Genomic DNA, 18,293 nt, shown 5'->3' with positions numbered 1-18,293 from the left:
ATATTCTCACCCACTACTAGGAAGACCAGTTCTCAGCTACTGAAATCTAAACTGACTACTGATAAGTTTTTCCATTTGTCTCCTATATGAGAGCAAATAAAAAGTAGAATGAGAGAGCGTGCGAGTAAGAGTAAGGGGTAATGAAGAAAAGGCACAGCAGCCAGTCTTTCAGATTCCTAGTAAATGTATTTCTAAGCCCTGGCTGTCCTGTGCATTGGTACAAATCCTAGGAGATGAGACAGAATTAATGAGATGCGCATAGAAACAGGTCGAATTCCACACTGAGGCTTTTTGCTGTGATGTTCAGCCATCTATTGCACAGTGCTGGGTCATTATTAAGGGCCAGTGTTTTTAATATCCCCTCCAAGCAAGCTTGGGCAAGGTAAGCGATCTACGTGGCCGAGGGCAAGCCTGCCACAAACAAGTACTTGCCAAACAGAGCAGGAATTAACGATTTAATGTGGCCTAAAGAGCGTTCATGAGTGGCAGGTCGTTCCACTCAACCATGCTTGTGGCTTCAGGTCGCAAGCGAGCACACTTCAACTCCTAAAGTGGCCAGGTTTGAAGTGGGCAGCGTCTGTGGTGAGAGGGTGTAGACTGAATGACCTCATTTGTGTTGTGCTTTTTGCAAAGAGACAACCTCTCCACTCACCCTTGAACAATACACATGTTAAATGAATCAGGCCAGGCACATTGGACAGACAAAAAAAACCACAGATATAGAGCATTCATTGTGAAGGTGGCTAGCAATAAATCAAATACAAAACAAAGCACTCAAGATGGTCCATTCTTTGTCATGATTCTCTAAACTTAAAAGCAGCTTGAATGCTTTGGTTATAACCTTTGATAAAAGTAAAACAGTCTCAACAGCCTCACTTAACAAAATTACATAGGAAACACTTGCTTATTGTGTTTGGTTTTGCAGGTTATCTAGAATTCAGCTAAAACAATTGATCCAGAAAAACAAATTTGTTCATCATCAGGTAGGGGTAGTTGCTTTTTAATCTAAAATCTGGCAAGAGACCCGCCACATAAGGAAGCTTGGTAAATATGTTTCAAAACACAACCTACTACTATTTTTCCTATTACTATTACAAAAGGGAATTCTACTCTTAACAGGTCAAAGGCATAATGACAATTTGTACAACTAACAGGGAAAATTTCCCATGGTGTTATATGGTTGATTACCATGGAAGGGTATTAAGACTTTGGGGGTTCTTCAGAGGTTAGTGTTTGGGCCTCTTCTGATCAGTGTGACTGCATAAAAGTGAAAGGCAGGCAGTAGTGCCCGGGGGTGGGAAAGGTCAGTGACACTCCACTACATGAGCTTAAATGTCCACATCTCGGGGACAACAGAGGGGAGTAGCTCCGTGACATCTTAATTAGTCTCAGCAGTTCTGATAGGGAGATGCTCAAAGCATAACCAAGAGTCCAGAAATACCAAAGTAAATAGGCATTATGTATCGATGTGTGTTTTGAAGCAACATTTTTATCCAAAAAAGTGATCTTTCAACTTTATTCACATGAAGGCTCACCATGCATTAAAAACAGGATGAGAAGGAAAAACTTACTGAGTCATCTGAGGCCGAGGCAGGCCAGCCTTCCCACTGTTGATGCCTCACTGGGATGTTCGTCAAGTCTGAGATGTTCCTCTTAACCTGAGGTAATAAATAAATAAATGAACAGAAATAAGAATGCCACAGAGAACAGCACATCAGCCACATCAACTGTGGACACGTCTATATTCTGTAACCTACCTATTTAAGAGGTCTCAGCAAAATGTTTGCATAAATAAAATCTCTCACTTAGCTAAGCAAGGCATTCATATTATGGAGTGTGTGTGTCTGCATCATAGAGGAGACAGGCAGCGGCTTGAAAGAGACTGGGATGGAAGGGGAGAGGGAGACATTCCGTGGATACCTCCCGTAATGCCCAATGCCAACAATGCTTCACTCCGAACGAGACAGTATTTCTCTTTGGCGTTTTAGCCGCCTGCGTGTCCGCAGATGATAACATTGCATGCTTTCAAGCAGTTCACACCAGCCCTTGCCCCAGTGCCACTGTTGATTTAAAATCCAACGCCAGGCTGATGAGCGCAGCGTGAGGGTGATCAAAGCGGGTGCCAGACGGAGCACCTTAGCCCCTCAGAACACGCCGCACCCTGCGGCGCTAGATACAGAAGCAGATCAAACTGGCCTTTGTGCAGGAAAGTCCTCCCTGCTGTACAGCCAAATCCCACAGAGAGCCAACAGAGTGGACGTGGACCCGCAGCCAGACCAAGGCCTTGCGCCCGTGGAGGCGGAAACTATGGCCACATGAAGGCTGCAAAAAACAAAGGAGAGGAGCCAGAAAGTGAGGTGCTGGTGCTGAGAGGAAAACGGTGGATCCCTCGATCAGGGTTTACATGCCCAAGGTTAACCTAAACATATGCTTTTTAGGAACATAGCCTTTCATGCATTACATCGTTTTCACCAGCACAGCACCAACCTTTCGTTGCCTTCCATTCTCCACAATGCAAAGCGTGCATGCACAAAGGCAACGTCTCGAGTGCTTTGGTCAGATATATACATAAGCCAGGGGAAAGGGACTCTCATATTCAGCACACCATCTCGAGTCGAGGACTGCCCCGATACACACGCTCAAACATCCACCAGTCCACAAACTCGGCTGCGCGCTGCATTTTATGAAATGCGCAGGGGTCAGCCGGGTTGGCCAGTGTTATTACAGAGTGTAATATCTGTGTTTGACCAGAGGGCTACAGGGATTTGGCGGCCCAGGCCTGACCGGCAGGCTGCCGCAAACACCCTCGCTTGTCTGTAATGAAGCGTTTGGGGTCAAAGGGCATCACAGCCCAGGAGAAAGAAGAAACTAATGCCAACCCAGAGGTCCTGTCAGTGGCGCTCAGCCGCTCCAGAGTGCCGGTCCTCTGTGGGGCTCTGGCATTTCACCACTCACTTCCCCAGGCCTCTTGTTATGAGCACCAGCCTACTGTCAATATTGCCAAACTTTCCCTACCTCTTGACGAGGGCTTTCTATCATGATTCAGATCCAGATAAAAGCTCTTTATTAGGTGTTCGATTTTGACTGGGGATTTCAACGTTGACGCAGGTGTGCTGGGTTCCGGAGAGGCACTGAAAAATGGACCTGAGAGAGATGGCGATGGGTTAGTGAGGAAGCAGCGGAGATGCTGCCTGACTGACGAGCCTGAGAGAGCAGAGGCAGAAAGCTCTCCAAGGCTAGTACTAGTTATAAAGTGAAAGCCATTTGTTCAGCACCGCAACAGCGGCACCATTAGCTATTCATGAGCCAGGAACCGCGGCTGTTTCCCCAGTCCAGCTCCCTCAATCTAAACATACTCATTACCAAACTAGATGAGGGAAAAAAAAATTTCTATATTAAATATAAACAGGGAAGGATAAACAAACAAATCCACAGGAGGACTATTTATTTATCACTGGTTCTTGAATTAAAAGAGAGAGTTACGAGATATTCTGAGCAGATGATATTTGTATTGTGTTGAAGCATTCTTCTGCAGGGCACAATGACGTTTGATTAAACCATAACAAAAAGACTCAGTGCTATTAAATTTAAGCTCTCATGACATTTCATTTTAAATGTCATAACAGACTCTTCAGCACTGAAAGCAAAACTGCGGTAGAGCGGGAAGAGAGGAAAAAATGGAAACGGCTGACAATCTCACAAAATACTGTGTGATCTCCTGAATGAAGACATTTCAGCTGCCATCAAAAAACCCCTTCACAATGTGCGCAGCTGACACCAGGGATTAGGGCTCACATTTTACGCTCATGTACATTCCTCATCTTATAATAAATAAATAAATAAATAAATAAATAAATAAAAAACCTGAGAGGGGTATAAAAACTCTGTCCCATCAAACAGATTTATCAACTTTTAGGGTATATACAGATATTTTGAGATTAGCTTCTCAGATGGTCTTGATAATACAGTGTGATATGAACACACAGACACTTCACTCAAACACAGTAGCCCGTTGTCTTTTGCTGCCCCCTTACTGACAAAACCAAAACTGCATTGTTTGGAAAATTTTATATAAACAGATCTTTTTTTTTTTTTAACTTTATAAAGAAAAGAAGTGGAACAGTTAAGTCCCATAAGAACTTGGCACACATATAAAGAATCTCTTTGCATATATCCAAACAGAGAGAACAATGGTAAGATGCAAATGTCTGCACTTACTCACTGTTGTAAATATTAAAATTTGTAAGCACTAAATTACAGCAAATTCAGAATATAGCAACATCAGCAGTGTCATAGTCCCAGATGATCATTTTTGAGCGAGTATACATTATACTGACACAGGTAATTAATACAATACTCATAGGCAGGCAAATAAGTGCGTGAGAGCCCACGTATGTACACGTGCATGCGTTCACACACACACACACACACACACACACACACACACACACACACACACACAAACAAAATGTGCTTGCGTGCTTGCGTGCATGCGCGCGCGCACACACACACACACACACACACACACACACACACACACACACACACACACATTAATGATCCAATCTCTCTAAATGCCAAGTACTGGTAATCCCTGGTTGGAGAGGAATCAAAGAGAAGAAAAGGTTGCCGTTAAACAGTCACAAGCTCTTCAGTACCAGATGCCTTTCATTCACACTCTTTTACTCTCCATCTTTCTTTTCTTCCTCTTCGCTCGTCCCTCCAGCTGCGCGGAGAAAAACAGCGGCGGCGGAGAGAAATCCCTGGGACAGCTCGTCTGGTCACGGACCGGGCGGCCCTATCGGCCGGCCCCATTCGAGCCACCACTTTCCTGGCAAACATTTGCTCTGAGGCTTAGCCCGGACCGGCACTCAGGGTTTGGGAATGCCAATCAGAGGGAGAGCGAGAGGGAGAGAGAGAGAGCGCGAGAGGGAGAGAGAGAGAGAGAGAGAGAGAGAGAGAGAGAGAGAGAGAGAGAACGGCCCGGGGCCCAGCACATAGGAAGGATAAGGGTGCATTCCCTGGGAGCCTTTGGCAAAGACAAACAACAGGACACTCGGAGGCTCCCTTTCCCGCTCCCGCTCGCCTCCATTGATATGCACAAGCAGAAAAGCATCGGCTGGCCCTCGGCAAAGACAAAAGGCCGGCAGAGGGGGAAAAGATGGCTCGCCGAGGCCTCCATATGTGTCGCCACTGTGGTGAATAGGCGAGAGGGCAGAGCTGGGACTCAGAGTGCTGCGTGTTGCTGTTTTGTTGCTTTTTCACACAGCCTTTCTGGGCAGTTTTTAGGCCATGACTATTTATTATTAAAAAAAACACACACACACACACACACACACACACACACACAGACACCACAACATTCAGCCCCTCTTATGTAACTTTTTCACATCACCGAAACGTTTAAGGGGAACACTGACTCCCTGTGGAGCTTTTCATTCCCAGTCTTTATTTATTTTGTCCTATTTTGGCTAAAATTAAAAAAAAAAGCAAAAAAAGCTCAGACAGAATTGGTAATAATAATAAAAAAATAAAAAACAAAAAACAAAAACAAAAACAACAACAAAAACAACAATTGATAACAGATAACTTGATCAACACACAAATTTCTATGAAGTTGTTTTACCATTAATCCGCAAAGTAGTGCTCATTTTGTAAATGTTTACTGAATTCATGGCTGTTTAAAAATGTCCAGATGCATGGCAAATATAGCCCTAGCACAAGAAAATTCTCTCCATCTCCCCTCTCTCCCTGTTTGGGGTGAAAAACCCCGGAATGCCTGAGGACTGTGGAGCGGGAGGCCATGGCGGCCTGTTTGATTAGGCTTTGTCCTGCGCCCTGGCTCCCCTACCAAGCCAGCGGGGCCTGGTCCTCCTCTCCCCCATCTCCCCCCCGGGCCCGAGTCCTCCCGGCACACCGCCTTACCCGGTCATCGTAATCCAGGCAGAAACACTTAAGGATCACAGTGGGTGCTCATCAAAACCATCTGTTGGGGGAAGGGGGAGTGCTCGTCGCTCGCACTTTAATCTCTCCAATTAGCACCATTACAAACCTGTCAAGTAGTCTGATTACTGTAATGGTGAGCGGTGGCATCGAGGAGGCGACGCTCCGAGCAGGAGACGCTGGGAGCAGGGAGGGCTGGCGACGAGACTACTGCTAGCGCAGCACACTGCCACAGGCCTTCCCTACAGGGACTAATGGCCAATACAGCAAATATGGGCTGAATATATGCCGACTAAAAAGTGACACCAGTTGAGGTATGCCTTAATCTTTCACATCACTAACGGAGTCGCCATATGGCTCATAAATGTATCTTTAATTCTTATTACAATAAAAGGTTCGGAGGTGAGGTTTAGGAAACGTTGCCTATGGCCATTCAAATACCAAGAAATATATTAATAGCATTACTACTTTTATTACATTATGTGAACACAACGAAAAATAAAATCCGACAATTACAAAATCAGTAGTACTAGCTAATGGAGTTATCTTTATTTTAAGAGGTAGTTCCTCAGAGAGCATGAAATTGGTTTAGATGAAAACGGTTGTGTAGCTTTTAAATGTCAATCCACTTCAGTGTGAAATTATATACTTTTTGAGCATCATAGCCCCACCCTGACTAGAGGAACCATTTGTCTACTGGAATTAAACACATTTCAGAAGCCTATTTAAGAAAAAAAGTCAATTAAAAAGTTAACTAATTTTTTAAAATCGACAAATCCATTAAACAGCAAATCAAAATCTGGCCTAACAGACAACAATGCTTCCCAGCCTCCACAAAATATTCCCACCATAATATTAACTCTACCTTTACATCTGGCTATGGAAATCCCAGACTCCTCAAACGAACTTTAAGACGACAAAAAACACATCGGGGATGTGGGGTTTGTGGGCGGTGGTACTGTGCAGCCCAGTACGAGTCTCCCTGCACAAGAAGAAGCTGAAGCAGGCCATCAATGCCAAGCATGTTCCACTTGATGCTGAGCATGCTACCTGCTGGGAATTATTCATTCATGCAGGCCCTGGCGAAGTACTGCGCGTGGGTTACCCGGGGCCGGCCGGGGAGAATGCGGGGGAACCGGGGGTGGGGTCACGCGCTTGGAACCGGGGTGCCTGGGTTTTGCGCCCAGCGTGCAGCCAACTTTAAAACACGGTGCTGCAGTCTGTTAAATGGAGAGCTATAAAAGGAGAAGGCTCCATTCAGGTCCTGGGGGAGAGGGTAGGGAGTTGATTAGCTTTTTGGGGGGGGGGTATGGTGTTAACCCTCCTCCTTCTCTAAGTAGCAGCTCTGGCAATAGCGGCCACAGTGATGAGTGAAAGGCAAACAGAGAGCCGGAGTGCTCCAACATATTGATGAATATTTCATCTGCTCCCAAATCCACTGTTTAATTTCGCCACCGAGAAATTAAGCGCCTCCCTCGCAGACTCCGCTCCACAAACACAGACCCCCAAATGTCTCTTCCATGCTGCGCCAATCTGCCCTGTGAGCAAACGGCTTTGGGCCGTTTAGGCCTGACCGACCATGGCTGTGTGGACAGCTAAAACCAGACTGGAGAGAAAGCATGACCAGGAAAGAATTTGTTCAGTCTTGACCACATGGCAGGCAGACATATTGTTCATCGCTGCTCCTTAAGCCAATATGGGATAGGGTGGCGACATTGTGCAAATGAGGAGTTTCCACTCGTTCAGCTTCGGATCCTTTTATTATTAAAATTCTAACCCAGAGCTTTTACTATTTTATTAGTTAAAGACCATCCCAACAGACACTATATGCTTCTATTCATGTGCAAAAGCCCAACAGGGTGAATAAATGGAAGAGAGACATTTATATAAAGAAACCCACGCTGACATGTGAACAGAAAGACAGGAAGCTGTGTGACGCTGCCTCACCTCCTGGACGGTTCTGCTGCCGGGGAAGTTTAGGCTGTACTCTCTCTGTGCCTCCCGGTGAGTGATGACCAGCAGGTAGTTCTGATTTAATGACTCTTGCTGGAGGCTGCTCAACAGAGGGAACAATAAGAGAAAAGCGAGAGTGGGTTAGAGTCAAGCGGTGGACGAGTCGGGGCTCGCATGCGCTCTTCTCCCTGCCGTGAGGAGAGCTTCTCTCCATCTCCCCAGGGCCTGTAAGCTCAGACAAGCCCCAGGCCCCCCGCAGTTCTCCCCAACCTCACCACCGCAAACCACAGAAGCCTGTTGTCTTCCAGCCCAGGCCCAGCGGGGAGGGGGAGGAGCAGGGGCCACGACATGCCCCCGACACACCTCCAACACCCCACACCCCACCTCAAACTGGGCCATCTGGAGCTCCACGCTGTCCGATTGATCCGAGCTAAGAGGCCTAAACTCTTCCCAGAGCGGTAGAGGGCACGCGACTCTCCAGCACGTCCCCGTGAGCTGGGCCTCGGAATCACCAGGGACTGTCAGAGAGCTCCGGCGGCGGCCGTGCGAGAGCAGGGAGCCTGGCTAGCGGAAAGCAGCTGAGGTTAAGTAGCGGTTTGAGCAAACGCTCTGCTTGTGAGCGTGAATATGAATCAACAGCTTAGGGACGAGGCTGCTGGCTAATCATGGTTCAAACGAAAGCGCAGAGGAAGAAGAAAGGCGGGAATTAACGTGTAGTGCACACATTAATTATGCAACCGCTGCCTTAATCTGAGGAGCTTTGAACAAGCTTATGTTAACAGAAGCCCACATTTACTGTAATGACAGCATATTTACATTGACTAAAACTGTGGAATCAATATGTAAATGTAATGTTTGTTGTAGCTAGGAGGGAAGATTGGAAATTGGCGCAGTTGGATGAGTGAATGCATATGTGATGGTGCAGAAACTGGGAAAGAAGGCTGAGACAGAGGGAGTTAAAAATGTGTGTTTAATCAAGGGTGGAGGCTCACTGTATGAAGTAAAAAAAAATTTTTACATTTTAAAATGTGAAAGATGATTTGAAAAGGATGACTTCATCCACAGGATTCGCATCTTCAGAATTTTTTAGTAATAATATGTTAAAGGTTTGTTTCCAAAGGAAAATTAGAAATGATCCAAGTAAAAATGGAAAACACACACCAGAAATGTCAAAATTCATAGTTTGGTTTAAAAACTAAAAATAAATTTTTTTTAAAAAGTTGGGTTTTTTGGGTTGTTTTTTTTTTACATACTGTAATATAATATGCATCCTATTCCAGGCTATACATAATGTGCAAAATAAAGACAACAAATATTTATGCTACAAGTTTATTTACATTTAGTGAACTGAACACACACACACACACACACACACACACACACCCCATTCACACCACACGAGATGCCGGAAAGAAAATGTGACGATGTCAGAGAGCAGACAAACGACTGTGTAAATGAGGAGGAGTTCTGAGGAGATTGGTTTCATCTCACAGGCATAAGCCTTGTGCCTGCCTCAGGACCCCAGAGCACAGTACAGAAACCGACTTGATTAAAGTCCCTATGTCACATTTCCCAACACCCACCCCCACACCATGCCATCCGCGACTACATAACACATACACTGCCACTTGTTTCCTCCAGTTATTATTTTTGTTTACCACTGCAATGTTTCTCAGGCCACTGTACCTCAGAGGAGCTCAGACTCAAACGATGATATAAAGAACAATGGTGCCATGATTAATTTGTATTTGTGGAGGAGAAGAAAAACAAGTTCAAATTAAAAAGTTCAAATTAAAATAACCTTAAACAAACATCTTCTGGAGGCAACAGAAATGGGGGATTTATTTTAAATTATTCATCGGGCTGCATTATTTATGCTGGAGATTAACAGTTTGGATAAGTCTCCGTGATGTGAAATGAGAGCGAGCGAGCAGGAGTTAGCTTTGGTGAGTGTGTGTATTACACTTGGCTCATCACTGGATTTCTGTAACTACCTTGGACAGAGTCTCTCCTGAAAGCTCCACAGCCGGCGCTTTATTTACTTTCAAACAGAGGAGAGGAGCGAATGGGCTCAGAGATGTGGCGAATGTTTGATTAATCTGTTTGGTGAGGTGTGCGCTGCCGTAATTGCCTACAGTGGCTCTTATTTGTTAAGTATTGTCCCATTTTCACAGTCTGCTCCCAATTATAACAGCGAGACCCCATTCGTGAATCTGAGCTAAAAACTGTGAGCTGAAAGAGTAACACCGACGCACTCACCTTCAGCACATGCGAGTGAAGAACCCTTCCTACAACACAGAAGGCAAGGCAATGGAAAAAATGATCGCATTAGCCCATGTGTTCTACCGCGTCATAAAATGCCTTTCATATCGCGATTGCCATTGACCTTGTTTTCTAAGGCAAGGGTACGACTTGGAAAAGCGTTCCTTGACAGTGCAGAGGGCTGGCAAGAGCCGGGTTCAGCTTCAAGCCCCAGCTGCACCACCTGCTGTCCCAAGACCCTTAAGGACGCCACAGAGAGGAAAAGAAATTAGCACTCCTTTCCATAATTTTATACAGGAGTTCTCCTTTGTGTATTATAGTCTAGGCATCCAGCTAGGCCCATTTTATTTACCTGCATCTTAGTGGCGAAAGCAAAATAAATAAATGGTGTACAGAAAACGTACCACAAATAAATTTGTGGTTTTATTTTAAACAGATGTCGGACATCATATTCTACCTTTGATACTGTCATCCACCTCTATTTGGAAATAATTTTTACATTCTAATTGTTATTTTGGCACACAGTTAGCCTAGTCTTGCATGCAACGCTATCCTTGTTGAGTAGGCTAACTGCACTAGTGTAGTACTCTGATCCTGGGACTGCCATATGACGTACTGCACAACATGTACTGGATGCTTCCACCACTTTCTTGTCAGCAACTTCAGCAATGGTGCAAGGAGCACAGCAGAATACAATTAGTGCTCATTATTAAACACTTACTAAAGCTACTTTCTGGCCCCAGTCTGATCACTGCATAGCATCTTGAAAAAACAAATTTCCCTCAGACATGCCAGCATCCTGCTGGTATAGTTAAGTGGCTTTGTTCAGAGGATATTACATAAAGTTGATTTTCCAGGCCATATAAGCCAATAAATATATTACCGCTAATTCAACTGTTTAACAGGCCACTCAGGCTACCAAGCACAAACACAACGTAACTTCAAATGTGAATGGAGAATTGTAAAAACACAAAAGCTAGAAGAATTTGGTGGACAATAAGACGACTTTGTTTTTAGTTTAAGCATTAACAATGGTGGGCAGTGCAAAAATGTGTCAATTTTCAGCAACCACAAGGTGACTTCATAGATCCAGAGGCTACAGAAATGGAAATTCCTCTACATCTGTTTAATGAATGTTACATGTTTGCATTACACTACACTCGTTACATCAATGCCAAAGAAGAAAACATTGGGTTTTGTTTGTTATAAGTTACGTAATAGCAGGGGTAGGTTTGGTTTGTTTGGGTTTTTTCCTCCCTCCAACCCCAACTGAGGGCCTCTAGCAATTTGCTAGGGGAAACTCTGCTGATGTGCTTCAGTTTTTCCTTCAGCAGTTTAAAAAGATGCACGGACATATTTCAAATGCACTATAAGGAGCTGCTGATTTTAACCATCCTAACTTCTCAAAACACTGATTATAATTACACTGACTATGCTAACTAAACGTGGTCAAAGAAGATGAATAAACAGAGATAACAAAAACATCTGATATCACATTTTTGGCTTGTTTCTCCCCCCCCCCCCCCCCCCCTCAAAAGTTCCTAAAAACTATTGAGGTTGTTTTCACTTGATAATTATGCCGATCACCATAAAGACTGAACTACCCAAGTTACTTAAGGCCAACTACTCATCAAAGCCAGAAGACAGCGAGTTATATGCAAAGTAAGACTTTCCCAAAGAGATTCTTCCAACTGAATTTGGCAACTTCAAGCCAATGCACTGTTCCATTCTGCACTCAGACAACCCGTTTTACTTCTGTCCTGCAGTTAATGAGCGTCACTGCCGAGCGTCACTCACCCATGTACCTGGGGCATGGCATCCCAGGCAAGTTTCCACCTGAGAGCCACAACACATGCTGCATCGATGTCCAGTTAGAGCCCACAGGCCCAGGAGGCACTGCACTGCCAAGCTCTTCCATGGCTGCAGAGCTACAACCCTGTCTCCATGTCTGGGTGTGACGGTTATTTATAAAGGCAGCCAACAGCTTGCCTGCTCACTCTGCTGGGGGTCTCCTCCTCACAGTACTGCGAGCTAACGCGGTTATCGGTGATGACAGGGTCACTGCGCACACCACTCCCCACACACCCAGCAACTCACCCTCACTCCACGAAAATAGCACCTGAGGAGATAATGAAGCAGTGACGCAGGAGATGTGCAAGGCTGTGGTCACTGAAAAGGAATGTCATTTACAGGCAGACTGCTGCAGGACGCCGGTGTTACGATCCCACACAACTGCCTAAGAAAACAACAGCACAAGCCATCTGCCTAACTCTGCCAATTATCTCAATAGGCAAAAACATTCACAGCCTACAACTGTGTTTATACCGTAGTGAAAAGTTCAAATAAAAGATCAAATTTTTTAGACTGGTTAAGACAGTGACGCATGTACAACGCCTAACAGCGGAGGGTGAAAATGCAAAACGGCAAAGTGTTTGTGTTTTGGGAAGAGTGTGATTATCACAACATTAGGTTAGAGCCCATTATTAACTTTTCTTCTCATGTCTGTTCACACGTCGGAGTACAGTGTCCACACAAGTCGACAGAGACGCCAGTTTACACACAGCCACATGTCGTTACATCCCCAGCGGCTCCCGATGGGACTAACAACAGCTCTAATCAACACAGATAATTACACACACTCTCACGCACAAAATTCCGACCACCTCTTTACTTGCATTACTTTAAGAGTTGGTGATAACTTACTCTTTTGAGTTTAAGGACTGTAACTGTTTTAAGACAGCATACAAATGATTATTAAAATTAGGTCAACATGAGCAATATTATCAAGATATTAAAATTGGTGATATCAATTAGCAGTGATTAAAACATGTAAAATATCTACTGCCACAACACTTAGGAAATGATCCATCAGCCTGCATCAACATCCATGATTTATAGGAACTCTAAAGATAAAATAAAATACAAAAAAAATCCCAAAAATTGCATCTCAGTAAAATGATTATTAAATCATCATCATCATCATCATCATCATAACTTTAAATCATGATTGTAATAATACACAACACACACTCCCACCCTCTTTATTAGAAACATCTTGGGGCCCATCTGTTGCAATGCACAGTTTGTGTTTGAGTTTGAGTATTTTTGGGTAGTGGACTACTTGCAACCCAGCAGTGACAGTGATGTGTGAAAACCCCAGCAACACTGCTGTTCCTGATAACCCTGGACCACCATTGTAGGGGAGGGGCACACAGGGCTCGCACTGCAGGGGTGGGCACTGAAGAGGGGTTCATAAATGAAGGGAATAAAAAAAAAAATAAAAAAAAAAAGGGGGGGGGTGGGGGGGGGGGGAACTCACCCTGACTCTTGCAGGGGGCCCCAGAATTGTGTGCTATGATACTACCCTGGACCGGTTCAACACATGTCTGTGTTAATGACATATAGCCGTGTCATGATCATGACGTTTTAGCTCCTGATTTACTGTGGTGACAAACCTGGGAACGATGATGTCTTTTTTATTCAAATAGTACTCTTTTCACTATTGTGTGCATACACCAACCAATTAGACACTTAATAGTAGTCATGTAACTAAATGTAATGTAACAATTCTAACTGATTTTTAAAATATTTTTAAACAAACTCTGCATATGGCAGCATGAAGCAAACATTAGCATCACTTTCTTTTTTTTTTTCCTTTCTTTCTTTTTTTTTTTTTTTAAAACAAGGCCAAAGTGCATAGTATGATCTCATTAGATCTTATCAGGTTAGGAAGTCTGTGGTGCTCTAGGATTTCTACACTAGGACTTGTTTTAAAAAAATGTCTGAATCTGTGTCGCTTTCCACATAAGAAACGGGGGCACAGGTTACTTAGTTTTAATGCTCAGATGAATTTTCTAAATCTTGCTTTAAAACGGTTGCGTAATACTACCTAAGGCAACGAAAAGTGTTTCAAACAAGTTTTAAACTTTACGATTTTTCTTCTCATTGAATCGGTAAAGTATGCGACAAATATGCGATACAACTGCTAAACAAACCACGCAGAAAAATATTACATAACAGATCGGATGTCCTGACGCACTACGCGTGGAAATGTGGATATGATGAATGTAAAAACTGGGCACAGCGTCCCCCTATAAGCTCAAGTAACTGCGATCAGATCGTCTTAAACACTAATGCTGCGTTCAGAAAGATAACGTGTGCTCCTGTGACGAGAAGATGACAGTCAGTTGTGGGGTATCGTATGTAATGGATTACAGTGTGTACGTCTATTAAATTAGCGGGCCCCGAGGCTTTTAAAGGGCCGACCATCGTTTAAAAGCCCTTTATCCCACAGCTTTTGGGCGCAGCGTCGGGAAAAGTTCAACTTTCAGAAACGCATCAGAGTGACCGATTTTTAATTTTTTTTTTTTAAATTAGCCGACCAAAATCGGGAGGCGGTGGGAAAAGCGTTACGGGGTGCTGTCGGTTTTCCAGAGTGCCAGCTTGGTTAGAGAGGGAGTAGCACACGAAGAGCTACACAACCTGACATCAAAGAGCAGGTAGCCTATTAAAGCAAGCGGCCGCCTATCGACAGTTGTAAAGACCGCTGGTATTAGGCCATAGCTAGCTGGCCAAGGGGCTGAAAAAACAGGTCTCGGTTCATTCTTACGGTTCCAGTGTGCGTGAATCGATGGCGGCGCATTTCCTCGTTACTGTGCGTGTTTTATCTGCCTTTTGCAATACAGGTGATGAGAGACAGCTTTTGGAGACTTCATACTAATACTGAGCCCAATCTTGTGAATAGGACACAACGCCCGATTTATAACGCCGAACTTGTGTTACAGTTGCCTAGTTAATTTCCTTGAGCATATTCAAACAATTTCAAATTCGAATACATTCTATTTTTTCAAAGATATAAATAAATAAATAAATAAATAACATTTGCAAGTAAAAACTAAATTTCACTTCGGAGCCAATCTTAAAGCACCAATTCTCAGAAAGTTGGGGTTTTTTTTTTTGTTTTTTGGGGGGTTTTTTTGCATCAAAACACTTATTACTATTACCAAAATGTACATAATAGGGCCATCTACACACCCAGCCCCTTGTGGAAGACCGGCTTTATCTACCCCAAAATTCAACCAACATCCACACGAAAAGGACAATTTACGATTAAATTACTACATACTGCAACGTAACAAGATTGGCTCATTTTTTTTTTGTCGGGTCATGTGATAAGCGTAACTGATCAAAACACCTACAAAATGTATCTGAGATTGATCAAGAAGAGCACACAAAAACGATGTGATTTATTAGAATGAGAATTTGTTTGCATATTGACGCCAACTGCGATATCACAATAAATATCAACAGCACATTGTGCAGCCCTAATTTATAGATGCACTTATCCAAGAACAAACTTCATCTGGTTTCACAATAGAGATTAACACTCCATCAAAATGTGTTTAAAAAGACTGTCATAACGCCTTTTGCAGAAATAATCACCTGTATGTCCAGACGTACTGATCGGGTTTTTGCACGGACAGAAGCTGTGAGGCATATGTCAGCATGACAGCGACTTTAGGTTTATGATAATTGAGCTGATAATTACCGGGAAATGTCCCATTTAAAAAAGGCTTACATTTACTTGCATTTCATATATTATAATATGAGGACGTTCTCTCCAACTTATTTTATGAAACCAATAAGAATTTAGCTCATGCGCTACTTTGAACTAAATACAAAAAAACAAGATTAGCCACATGTTTAAGAGGATACCGTTCATACAGCAATCAAAATCAAACCCTCCGATGTATTCTATAAAAACCCCTGAGCACGCACTGCCACCTTGTGTTAGGAAGATCCAGTGTGCACTTCTGACTTTTGTCTTCGGACTCAAAAAGCACTCCAATAACTTGCATCTTTAAAGAAAGAACTAAAGGAAGTTCTAATAAACCAAAATAAAATGTTGAGTAAAATTAATTTCACTCATTTGGCTATTGGTTGTCACCATAATCAACCTGCAGATTGACAGATTTGAACCAAGTCAAGGCTTGGACACAGACACAGACACAGACACAGACACACACACGTGCATAGTTCCAATATTCCAATAAGCACTCTTGACTGACAAGTCATTAACTCACAGAGCTGAATATAATAGCACAAGCCTAAAGACTCTGAGTAATACAGCTGTACGTTTGAATCTACATTTACCGCGTCTAGAGATATCGATAAGGATAATGATGCCAAGAATTATAAAGAAAACAGATTTGGTTTTGGTGGGGCTTTAAATTTAGTTCGCATCCTTCCAAAAAGTCTTAATAAATAGGAAATAGAAAATAGAAAATAGAAAAGGCTGTTCAGACCCTGCTGTGATTATATAAGTGCATTTGGGGAAAGGCTGCATCAGCTGATGTGCATATAATTTTACTTAGAGTATTCCTCCTGCCATTACTATATGAATGCCCAGAAAGCATGCCACCATTTCGCTGAACTGACAAAATGTGCACTTTCACTTTTTAAGCCTTGCAGTTAACTACACCAACCTCCTACTTTAATGGGCAACATGCAAGAACGGCCGGTTCTGGAACATAAACTTTACAGGCTTCCAGAAATTTGTTGCAGAAGCATGTCTGGCAAAGTATGAACGAGCTTTTAGAATCTCAAGTTAAGGTAATACAGCCAGTGGAGCCTTGTGAAGCCATAGCCACACAGCTTATTACTAAACCCTTCCCCATCTACCCCAAATTTCAAACTGATTTTATTTTAAATTTCAAACATTTTATTCAGGCTCCACACTAAGCTCTAAAGGTTCAACATCCCACTGCTTTGTTCACAGGCTAATCTTTTTAAACTTGATATTAACCAATAGTTGCTTTTACATTTTTGATAATAAAGCTGACATCATGGAAAAGTAAAATGGTATAAACCCCCATTGCACAAAACCGGATGAGCCAGCTCTGCAGATATGGTGCTTGCCAAAACAAGCGACCACAAGGAGTGCGATTAGCAGACTTCACTAGAAAACTCATGTTGGCCACATTGTCTAACCAATTTTACAACAAATTCAGTTCCTTTTAAAATCTAGATTTCTTGCCAACTGACAAAGCTTTAGTATGATGCATGACATACATGACAATGTGTTTTCGTTGGGTTTTTTTTTTTTTTATTCAGCTGGTGTTATTAGTTTCATCCTTTAGTACACAAAACAAATCTCTTCTACCAAGGAGTGTTCAACTCAAACATTTCAACACAGTTCTTCACCATTTATCATTTCGCATGCCTATTCATCATTTTACATCTAATACTATGTATCCTGAAGCAGCACAATTATTTCTGCACTATCCCTTTTTATTTGAAAGACTGTAGAAAAATAACCTCTCGTTCCCAAAAAATAACATAACAGAAGAAAATGAGAAAACGCCTCTTTCCCATTCTGTCCTCTCCTGTGGACACTGGGATGGTATTTTCATTGACTCCTGACAGAGATCATTTCAATTGTTGTTTATAATAGTGTGAAGGTAAAATTGAGAGTGAGAGAGAGATACTGACAGAGAGAGACCGACTCACCTGCTGAGGCTGGTGCCAGCACAGGGGGCGATGTCTGGGGTGAGCACATACAGGCTGGTGTTTTTGGGCAGATGTAAACTCCTCAGCACCGTCTGAAATCACACAGCTGAGCTTAATCAGAGTCTACAAAACAGGTCCATTATGTTTCTGAAATGTCAGCATATCTACAACAAATGACAGTAGAGACACTCACACTATCAGACACATCTCCACTCTTCCAGCCTTTTAACTGCATTTTAGACACGGGCACCTGAAGCTCTGTCTCCAGAATCTGTTTGATGTCACCTGCAGAGAAACAGGACCGTGATTTAAGAATTATATTGCGCTTAGTTCACAGTGCCACCAGGAGAGGGCACCGTCAACCTTGGAAGTCAGATTTGTTTTATGGCCCCATAGCGCTTCATGATTTTCTACCATTAAAACATTTCAGTCAACTGAATAAGTAATTATCAGGCTCTGTTGCAGGGTTTTTATCCATAAGGGAACTTTTCAGTTGATATACATGAATGAAAAATGGTGTTTAACATAATTCCTATTTACAGTATATGGAACACTCATCAATGCATTACTGAGTAATTTAGTGGGGCGGAATGACTGTACATTTTCGATGTGTAACCAGAGAAATA

The 18,293-nt window shown here is 43.0% G+C and overlaps 1 protein-coding gene across 2 annotated transcripts in view; it reads right to left on the bottom strand.

The window, feature by feature from the left end:
• faf1 (Fas (TNFRSF6) associated factor 1) overlaps window positions 1–18,293 on the bottom strand; it is a 56,278-nt gene that overhangs the window by 26,963 nt on the left and 11,022 nt on the right. For both annotated transcript variants that reach the window (XM_035521924.1, XM_035521925.1), the window contains exons 5-8: window positions 17,861–17,952; window positions 17,668–17,759; window positions 7,891–7,996; window positions 1,572–1,658 (exon numbers count right to left, since the gene is read on the bottom strand). In XM_035521924.1, the coding sequence (XP_035377817.1) occupies window positions 1,572–1,658; window positions 7,891–7,996; window positions 17,668–17,759; window positions 17,861–17,952 (377 nt within the window). The remainder of the gene's footprint in view (window positions 1–1,571; window positions 1,659–7,890; window positions 7,997–17,667; window positions 17,760–17,860; window positions 17,953–18,293) is intronic.

This window comes from Electrophorus electricus, chromosome 23, assembly GCF_013358815.1.
Source record: "Electrophorus electricus isolate fEleEle1 chromosome 23, fEleEle1.pri, whole genome shotgun sequence".
Classification (NCBI taxonomy): Eukaryota; Metazoa; Chordata; class Actinopteri; order Gymnotiformes; family Gymnotidae; genus Electrophorus; species Electrophorus electricus.
The sequence above is the reverse complement of the archived record's forward strand: the minus strand, read 5'-3'. Positions and strand labels throughout refer to the sequence as shown.